Here is an 11064-nt window from a genome sequence, read left to right on the forward strand (position 1 = left end):
CATAAAAGCATTCTATAGTAGTAAAAATGTCTTATTCTCTGATTTCTCATCATCTTTTGAGTATGGTGGAGTGAGAAGAACTGGTGACATAATTATTAATGACACACTTTCTTGTATGAAGGAGATTAATTAACTTGAATAATAACAGAGCTTTATGAATTTATTCAGCACTACTAAATGTTAGTTTTCTTCCAGCTTTTAAGAAAGATATTCACACAGAACTTTATATTTCTGTTGTTTATAAAACCATACTGTCTGCATGGCAGGAACCATTGAAAATGAGATCCAGTTATTCGTATAGGGGATAATGTCTAGAAACTTGATTCCGGAGCATTACATAGTCAGTGAAAATGATAGCATAGTTTAAAATTAGTGAAAGAACAGAAAAGTAAACTCTGAGAACAACAATCTACAGAGGGGAAAACACAAAACAAAACAAAATAGGTTACTACTGCAGATTGAAGGTGCTGGCACCATGCTGCATCAATACGCTTCCATAAGTGGAAACATTAATAAGAGTAAATGTTTGAAAACTCAGCAATTCTAACCAGAATATCAGTAGAATATACACTTAGTGCAAATATGTTAGTAGTATGACTGCTGGCAAGGTAAATATAAAAGGTATATGGAGCTTGTAAAAATAAAGTAGGTTTCGAGCATATATAATCTGTTTGGTAGATTTGTATGTGTTTTGTTTAATAGCAAACAATTACCTTCTTTAGTGATGTTTTTTGGCTTTCTATATATAAATGACACTTATTCCATGATTATTTGTAGTTAGTAAAAGTTTCCTTCACAAGAAGTCATTTGATTTAATATTTTTCAAAAATATTTTCTATTATTTTAAAAACTATATTAAAACAATGACAACTACAGAGAAGTAAGCATGGGACTATCATGAAGTTCCATGAGTAATTTCCATAAGACTTCTACAATTTGAACAAAGACCATGTTAAAGAATATGATTATTTGAGAAATCATGTTTAGTCCAAAAATGTAGAGATTGTATCTTGACAATAAGAATGAACAACATGATAGTTTGTGTTTCACTGTCACCTGTTATATTATTTAAGAATTTTACCATTTTGTATTTACTGGTCCTTATTAGCAAAGTATAATTGAATTAAAATTAAATGTCATAAAATGTCAATAAAATTGGTAGTATGGAATAGGAATGTTGTTTCCATTCACAAAATAAGCACTTAGTTTGGAAGGTCCTGGTTTTAATATGTGTTGTTATAAATGAGACAAATTTAAAGTCTGATAATAATAGAATTTCTACAGTACAGAAGAAGCATGGGAAAGTACATTGTTGTTTTTAAAATACAAAACGGAATTGAATTGAATTTTACAACAAAATTATTACCTATAGACTTTCCTGGGACAAGAGTCCAAGTTACAAACAATGCATCGGTGGGCATGCTGGCCTTATAGTAATACTCTACCATGGAGAACAGCTGTAGATCATGAATATGTGATGCTTTGCATTCATCTTGTGTTCTTTTTTTTTTATTTTATTTTTTTTATTTTTGCAATTATATATTTATTTTGAAAATAAAAACAAAACAATTATGTTCAAAACACATTTATTTATGAAATCATCTGAAGTTGACTTGCATAATTTCAACAAGAAAAAAATTTGACATACACTGCACTTGTCATTAGAGAAGTCTTACTGACACACCGAGGAGCCAAGGTTTTTCCTTTTCTTTTCTAATGCAGATCTCAGCACAACATCCATCAAGCAGCCTGGTACTAAGAACTCCTCAGCAGGGGAAGCCCCAGTCTTCTCAGTCATACTCAGAGAATCGAATATGCTGACTGGCTTGCTGAGTTTTAACCAGTCTAATCTTCTCAGCTTTGGTGATTAGCTTTTCTGTGCCTCTTTTCTTTTCCCGAGGTTGATTAAGTTTGGCCTGTCTATCTACCAAAATCTTCTGCCAGTACCTCTGCTCGTGATCACCAGAAAGGACCTCCAGGTTCCAACAGTGCTTCTTTCTAATTTCAGTCTGTGCATTCATGACTGCCTGAGCATCCTCCGGGGTTTTGAATCGGGCATGGCATTCAGTATCACCTTCCAGCAAATCAATGGAAACAACTTCTGAGATTGTGGCTAAAATATCCTTGACTTGTTTCCTGCCAGGTAGAGGCTCTGCACTCAAGATCTTCACAATCACTCCAGTCACGAACTGTGGGCCTTGTGCACTCACCTTCTCCTGGGTGGAGCACTCTTGAGCACTGCCTGCTGTAGGCGCTTTACAGTCTGTTTCCATTTCCGACTCCAATTTTATTTGAGCTATTGTTTTTTTTAGAGAAGCCATGCTAGCTTTTTGCAGTGCCAAATACTCTTTCTTCAAATCCATCCATTCAGTCTTGGACAGCACTCTCAATGGTATAACCTCCTCGCCCATCTTGTGTCTCTCCTTATGTTTCTTCTTATGCTTTCTCTTCACCTTTGAGAGCGAGTCACCTTTTCCATCTCCCGTCTCCTTCTCCTCCTCCGTAGAGCATAGTTCTAAGTCTCTGCTCTCCTTGGAGACTTCAGAAGTGGCTTGGCCAGAGCCATCCTTCTGAGCCCTTTTCTTTGCTTTTGGCCTTGGGGCTAGACAGTCTTCGTCGGCGCTGCTTCTTTCCCTCTTCCCTGCCCTGACTTCAGGTAAGCTCGATATTTCAGCCTTGTCCCGCTTTTTCTTTTTCTTTGCAGGCTGCTTTGGAGCTTCTGGGGTTTCTGCTTCAGAGCCCTCAGAGGCAGTCCTTGGTCTCTTCGTGGTTTTACACACACCAGAGCTACTGCTGTCCACAGCTGACTCTTTGGCCTGCACACTCTCTTCCTTCTTTATTCTGCCTTTTTTCTTTTTCTTCTTTTTCTTCTCTTCAGCTACTCGTAAGGAAGGGATGGGCTTGTTTTTCACTGTCTTGGGGAATATGCCAGGCTTTCTGGGTGCTTCTTCTGGTGGGTTGTTCAGAAACTCAATGGCTTTTGCTGCTTGCTCTTTTGTTTCAAACTCCACAAAGGCGAATCCCTTCGGATCCCCAGTAGACTTGTAATGTGGAATACTTATGTAGACCACATTGCCGCATTTCCCAAACACTCTCTCAATCCAGCTGTGTGTAACATTTTTGGGGAGTAACTCCACGTATACCGTGCGCTCTTCCTCGTCCTTTGGTCTCTCACCTAGGGGTTTTTTCCTCCTGATTCTGGTCCCTTCTAAGTCCAACTCTACAACAGATGAGCTTTTCAGTGCTCTGGCTATTAGCTTCCCATCAGTTGTCAGCTTCTTCATTTTGTTAAAAAACACCAGAAGAGAAATGTCCACATATCCATCTCTAGATTTTTCAATTTGCTCTCGCAGAAACCTGTCCTTGTGAAGGTTTGCATCTCCAAACCAGAAGTCCACCTGCTTAGCAATATCTGCAAGCACCTGTTTAACCCGTGATCGCTTCTTTTTTCTTCTTTTCTCTTCTCAGTGCTTTCCATAGTTTTTTGGTTTTCAGTTTCCATTTCTGTGCACGTCCCCAGATCCACGGTCAGCGATTGTTCATCTTGTGTTCTTATCATGTGTCATTTTTCTTGATGGTTAAAGACAATGTGAAAATTTTGGCAGTTGGCAAAACTGAGTATCACTTAAACATTCAGTTAAATTACAACTTACCTATTCATCCCGCAGCACAATCCATTAAGAGAGGCATGTGGCAATATTCTAGAGATAATTTTACATTCAAAGAACATCAGGGCATTTTAGCTGTTAGCATCTCCTGGTGGTAGAATCACTTACCTCATCCAATCCTGTCCCAGGAAATCACATAGAATAGGATCATGTGCCTTCTTTACTGTGGTTGGCAATTGATCATTGAGAAACTATCTCATGGCATGTCCTGGAGATGCTACTGGCATACTTTCTGTTTTTTCTCTGAGGGATCACATACTGATGCCAGTCCTTGGATGGTAGTCATTTTCTTTGCGTCAATGCTAAGAAGTGAAAGGAGCCTTTTTCACTCTTATTGCAAAGAGTAACCTCAGGAACTGACTTCCAGTTCAGTCTTCTAGGGTTAGAGTATTAACTAGATCTGACCTTGAAAATCCCTGTCATGTGGCTGTCACCTTCTCCACATCCATGAATCTGAACTCTCCCTTATCATCAGCCTGAACTTCAGGTATCCCTGGAGAAAGCTGGTCCAAGTTCTTACACCTCTACAGAAGCAGGTGTTTCTTTAATCAGAATAATGAAGGCAAAAGCTCCTATGTAGGTGCAGAGACAGATATTATTGAGACTTGGTGAGGATGGGGTTGGGTATAAGTAGAAAGAGCAAGTATTGGAGTGGAAGATTTCATCAGCTGATCTTTTCTTCTACAACCACAAGCTTTGAAATACCAATAGAATAAGTTTTATGAGGTGCATTCCAGATCCTAACTTCCTCAATTGATGTAATCAGCATGATAACTTTCCTATCTGGAGTTTCTCAGGTATTCTGGGTGTTTACCCTCATTAGTCCTCCACTGTTAATTATTTAACTTTTTCCATCGTACAGAGGAACACTTCTCAGCTGCATTCCCGCTCTCCCTAAATGCATGTCCTCCAAACACAGGGGTCAGTGCTTTCATTTACTTCAAAGTTTACTTTGCTAACTTCCATTTTTTTTCAGTGAGAAGACAGCTAAACATGTCTCCTGAGTTTGATAGGGATTAATGTTTAGAGGCAGAATAAAACAAATTTTCCATTGTTATCAAGTGTCTTTAGCATTGATTCTAAAAACATTTCAGAAGGAGAAATTTTAAAAATACTTATTTTAATTTTTCTAAGTTAGAATAATGGTGATCCAGTATTCAATCTAATGTTATATTTAGTACAACATTTTAAATATTTATAGAAATGTGTTTATTATATGAGAATTAAAGGTATAGTGACCCAGATAGAAAGAATTTGGGTAAAATACTTTTTGATTGCTTGAATTCATTAGAACCATGATAAAAGCCAAGGTAAAAATAAAAAATTTAAACACATTGGAAGCTTGTAAAATATACTTACAATAACATGGTCTCAAAAATGTGTAAAGTCTTTGCCCCTTTCTTTGATACTCACATAATATTTTGGTTTATAGTTGAAATGTGTTAGCTTTGTCCTTGGTAGTATGTCACTTGTCTGGAAAGATGGTCTTTCCCCAGGGGAAACCTGTATTTTCTATCCATAATGAAAGGTACAGTTCTAAGACTAGGCAAAGACACCCACAATGAAAACAACCCTCCCTTGCAGGAAACAAATTATTTTCTAATAACTTGTTCTGTATGGTATAGAGAATGATCTACAAAAGACATATTTTGAATTTTGGATGACTCAATTTATTAAACAAACCAAAGTAAAAGAACAAACAAGAAAATATAGATTGATGATAAGTATCACAATTGCACCTTACCCAATACTGAAAATATCCACCATTAATCAACTAGACGAAATACTTTAAGGCAACCAAATGGGTTTTCCATTAGATAGTTTTAGGTGATGCAGAATTCTCACCTTGCTAAGGCATCCGAAGACAAAAAAAAAAAAATAGCAAGAGTCAGATATTTTGAAACAGGCTGCTCACAGCTTGCACATGAAAATGGACTGAGAAAGTTAAAATTGTCAACTGAAATCCCAGGTGAGATTTCTCCCCAGACATGAGAGCCTCATCACTGAAATTTCAGCCACACTTTTCCTTTTGCGCATCTTTATACCATTGAATAAAAGATAGTAACATCTATTGAAATATTTGCCTTTTGCAGTTCTCAAGGGCACATAATTGAGCTGTTTGTCCTCCATTGACTCTGAGTTAAATGGGCAACCCATCCCCAGAAAATATTTTGGAGGACATTTCAAAATAAACATGCTTAGGACAGAAAAGAAGGAAGCCTCACTCCCATAGGCATATTCCTAGTGAACACTAACAGTACATATCAATTTGCCAATGTAATAGTGATTACATAGCCCTTTAAACACTACCATCTCTACCTATTTTACACAGCCACACCCTTAGATGTTTGCATTCCTGTTTGTCCTCTTACTTGAGCTCATCTTTGTCACAGGAAAGAACAGGCAGAGTCTTTCTGTCCCTGAAGGTTGGTGCATTTTTCATCTCTTTGGAATTGTCTCAAAAATTTCCCATTCTCTTCTTTTTCCCTTCTTTATATATCTTTTATGTAAATATTGTAAAACTGTGAGAATTTTTAGTATATATTCAGTTTTTATAAGATGATTGATATAGGAGGCTGATGATCGTATTGAACTTTTGTAGTGAAATTTCACATGTGTTTTGTTTTGATTTCTAAAACTAACAATATGTATTTTCTTTTATTTTCAGCATCTATTTCTAAATTTACTTCTTGGTACATTCATTATCTCTAGTTATTGATTAGTGGTTATGTCTTGAAGCTCATTTTAAAATCTTAACCAACCTGTTTTATTTGTCTTTGTTTCTGTGAGTAATCATAACTGAATATACGTTGGAGGAAGGTGTGAGAAGTTAGGGATCATCATTTGTTAGTAACTTAGTATTAATGAAGAAATAAAAAGGGCAAGGGAAAGGTAGAGAATGATGAGAATTCTGGCTGAGTCCATGAACTCATCCCTGTTCAGTTCTGTTTCATAATACAACAGCAATGTTAGTAATACTCTACATGGACGGTTAGAAAGTTCTAAGTTTGTGGAATTTTACATTAATTCTGAGGCATTGGTACAGTAAAGCATTTTAGACAGTGTCAGAACAACTGAAACAGGACAATTTGTGGATACGTACTAAAAGTTGAGACCATTTTTAAATGTTTGAATGTGAAACAAAAACATTGTAATTCAAGTAGATGCATATTTTGGGGCTATTTGTGCATGTGCCTCAAATGTAAAATAGTATACATGTACAGTTATCTGATCAGTGCTAAAGTTTAGATGAATTGTAATGTCTGTGGCATTATCAGACAAATCCAAATGTCTGCTTTAAGAGCTTTTGCAAAACATCAGTTCTGTCATCCCTAGTACCCAGAATGTTCCTTACACAAGAGTAGGTTTTGATTGCCCTCTACACCTTAGAATATATCAAGTTTCTTGCTCATAACTACAACAGCCAGATTAAAATATTATTATGACAGAGTTATGGAAGCAGTACAAATAATATGTATTTCTTTCATCTTAGAACATGAAGACTTAGTATTACCTTTAGAATTCACTCAAAAATGTTGGTCTAAAGCGTGCATTCTGGACGGACCATGGTTGAACTGAATGGAAAAAAAGTAACTCTCACAGAAACGTACTATGAGCTGAATATTGTCAAAGCTTTATATTTGCAATTTGTTACTACACAGAGCATTTTTAAAATTGAGTTTGTTATGAGGATTCAAGACTCAGAGCTCTTTAAATTTTCTACAGTGACCTCAGGAATCATAACTTGACTTACAGACCATGGATGGAATCATACAGAACATGTTTACATTCATTGTAATTGTAGTAATAATAATAGGATGGATTGGAAATGGATTCACAGCTCTGCTGAACTGCATGCACTGGGTCAAGAGAAGAAAGATCTCTGCAGTGAATCAAATACTCACAGCCTTGGCTTTCTCCAGAATCTACCTTCTTATGAGAGTGTTCACTTTTGTATCAATGTCTACACTGTACTCACATGTCTTAAAAAGTATAAAGGTGGTAAAATTGATTAATTTCCATTTGATTTTCAGCAATCATTTTAGCATGTGGCTTGCTGCATGCCTTGGCCTTTTTTATTTTCTTAAAATAGCTAATTTTTCTAACTCTATTTTTGTTTACTTAAAGATGAGAATTAACCAGGTTGTTTCAGGGACTTTGCTCATGTCTTTGGCCCTCTTATTTCTAAACACTCTGCTGATAAACTCATACATTGATACCCAGATTGGAGGCTACAGAGGACCTCTGCTATATGATTTCACTTCAAATAACACTCCATCATTTTACAGGGTTCTTTTATTCATAAACTGTATTTTCACCTTCATACCTTTTACACTTTCGCAGTCAACTTTTCTCCTGCTCATCTTCTCCCTGTGGAGACATTACAAGAAGATGCAACAGCATGCACAAAGATGCAGAGATGCCTTCACCAGTGCCCACATCAAAGTCTTACAAACCATGATCACCTTTGTCCTTCTCTGTGCCATTTTCTTTCTTGCTCTTTCCATGGAAGTTTGGAGTAGTGACTTGTTGAAGAACATTCTTTATATCAGGTTCTGTGAGACTCTTGCAGCTCTTTTTCCATCCGGACACTCGTGTGTCTTGATCTAGGGAGACACAAACCTGAGAGGGACCTCTCTTTCTGTGCTATGGTGGCTGAATAACAGGTTCACATCATGGGTCCCTAAAATATATTGCAGATCATCTTGCATATTCTAAACAAACCTCAGTTCATCAGAAATTCTCCAATATTATTAATCTTTTTTAAAAATGTTCTACATTGCTTTATCAATTTTGTGTGTTATATGTGATAATAGTTGTATGCAAATATTTCACATGAGAAGCACAATACACAGTGTAATTTAAAATTTTAAAGTTATAGTATTTAAGATAGAGTATATTTTAGATGTCAGATTAGCTAAAATGATTTCTTGCTTTAGGTTTAACTGAGAAAGTTTGGAAAATTCTGAGTCATGAGCTACTCAGTTGTAATTATGATACCCAAAGTTCTATTTTCATAATTTAAAATTCTTAAATACACTTGTAATTTTAGGACTATATAATGTATATTTGCAAATATATTATATGTTTACATAATTTTTCAGCCATGTGCTATAATTATTTGTAATTTTTAAATATGTAAAATAAGTAGACCTCATGATAATTTAATGTAATTATAATTCCCCATTCATGCTTCTTTTTTCATTGGGTACCGGGCTGAGATTGCATTGGCTGTCAAATAAATAGAAATTTACAGTATTTTGTGTAGGGTTAAACTCATAATCAGTACAAACTCTTTTAAAATCATCTATTTATTATATATACAGTTGTGTGTGTGTGTGTGTGTGGTGTACATTTAAATGACAAAACACACAGGTGAAAGTTAGAAGACAGCCTGAAGAATTTGGTTCTTATCCCCATGTAGGTTCTACAGATAAAGTAAGTGTCATCAGACTTGGCAGCAAGAAATGTTACCCACTCATCACCCCTAACTCACCCAATTTTACATGTTGTAATTAGTAGAAATTAAATAAATGTATAAAAAATATTTTTAAAGGTTCAAATGTTCTAAGTTATAAAACAGGGGAAAACAGAACTTGTGCTTCTATTCAGGGTCTTAAATATGGTGTTCAGCATGGTATAATTTTGCTTATTTTAGAATGAGAGAATTTTTTCACCCCCTCAGAGAAGAAGAGGAGTGAGGTTTGGAAGAAGGACTGTGGGAGGGGGTGAACTGGAATGGTGAAGTGAGCTGGATTTAAAGTGAATAAGTAAAAAATAAAAATAAAATTAAAAATTATAAAAAATGAGAAGAAATGAGGTATAGATCTAAACAGGGAATTTACAACAGAGAAATCTAAAATGTCCAAGAAGATCTTAAAGAAGTGTTGAAAGTTCTTAGTCATCAAGAAAATCAAAATCAACCCGATCATGAGATTTTACCATACTCTAACCAGAATGGCTAAGATCAAAAATTCAAGTTACTGCACCTACTAGTGAGGGAACAAAGGAAACAGTCCTCTTTTGGTGGGAGTGCAAAGTTGTACAACCACTCTGGAAATCAATCTGTCAGTTTATCAGAAAATTAGCAATAGTGCTACCCTCAAGACCCATCTATACAATTCCCGGGCATATATCCAAAAAACGTTCCATGATCCCACAAAGTCACTTTCTGAACTGTATTTATACCAGGTCTATTGTTAATAGCCAGAAACTGAAAGTAACCCAGATGCCCCTCAACTTAAGAATGGACACAAATTGTGGTTTATTTGCACAATGAAATAGGATTCCACTTAGCTATTAAAATCAAAGACAACATAAATTTTGTAAATTCATTGATGGTACTAGAAAATCTCATCCTGAGTGAGGTAACCCAGACCCAAAAATATATTCATTACAAAAGTCTAGCATAACTGTTCTCTGAGATGCTCTACCCAGCAGAAGACTGAAACAGATTCAGAAACTCACAGCCAATCATCAGGGCAGCAGCTCAGAGTGTGTTATGGAAAGGTTGGGGAAAGGATTGAGAGCTCTGAAGGGGATAGGAATGCTACAAGAAGACCACCAGGGTCAACTAATCTTGACCCTTGATAGTTCTATTAAAATAGAAAGGAAGGTTATCTTTGAAAGCTGAGTTTGCCAGTCCAGTATGCTGATTACTTAGAGTCTTTGCTATCTATGCATACCAAAGCTTAGCTCAGAAAAGCTGCTTGCTGTTTAAGGACAGAGTTCCCTTAAGGATTTATTTATGTCTTTTCTAACCTGTATTCTGCTCTGTTAAAATTAAAACAATATCATTCACAAATGGGGTCATGTTAGAATTAGATTCTATATTATGTTCAGTAGATTACTAAAGTCTTGCCTTTATTTCCTGGGTTCTTTGATAAAGACTAGCATTTATTTTCAGTTCATTTTGTTGGGATGTTACTACTCTCTCAGATTACTGAGTCTTGTCTTTTGGAAAGCTTGGGTGAAGAGTTTACAGCTAAGGACTTTGTATATTTAAAACCTTGGAGCTGTCTTTTCCTTCTGTTCTGACTCACTAAAATGTTACATGAGCTACATGCAAATGCTTGCTGAGAAAGGAAGAAGCCATTTAGTTCATGTGGGTCCACCATAAGAAATGTCCCCATGATTGTTTCAGAACGCAGATTTAAAACAAATACAAATCAGAGGCTAGGAGGCATACTCTCAGTAAGACTCCTGGGATTTTCCTTTAAAACATTTGTGAGGGTGGGAAGGAACAATAAAGAGAGGGACAACGGATACAAATAGATGGAGGGAGGAAGAGAGACAGAGAGAGACACACACACACAGAGATTGAGAGAGAAAGAGTGAGAGAGAGAGAGAGAGAGAGACAAAGACAGAGAGACAGAGAGAGACAGAGACAGAGAGA

General features: G+C 36.1%; 1 protein-coding gene and 1 pseudogene across 1 annotated transcript; one reads left to right on the plus strand and one right to left on the minus strand.

Moving 5' to 3' along the window:
• Positions 1 to 1754: 1754 nt before the first annotated feature.
• On the minus strand, positions 1755 to 3502 carry LOC114632499 (annotated as a pseudogene).
• A 3925-nt stretch (positions 3503 to 7427) lies between these two features.
• LOC114632500 (taste receptor type 2 member 129-like) lies at positions 7428 to 8279 on the plus strand. The gene has a single exon (XM_028781039.1). It carries the CDS (start codon positions 7428 to 7430, stop codon positions 8277 to 8279), a length of 852 nt encoding a protein of 283 aa, XP_028636872.1.
• The last annotated feature ends 2785 nt before the right edge of the window (positions 8280 to 11064 follow it).

The sequence above is a fragment of the Grammomys surdaster genome, unplaced genomic scaffold (genome assembly GCF_004785775.1).
Source record: "Grammomys surdaster isolate TR1022 unplaced genomic scaffold, NIH_TR_1.0 373, whole genome shotgun sequence".
NCBI classification, from domain to species: Eukaryota; Metazoa; Chordata; class Mammalia; order Rodentia; family Muridae; genus Grammomys; species Grammomys surdaster.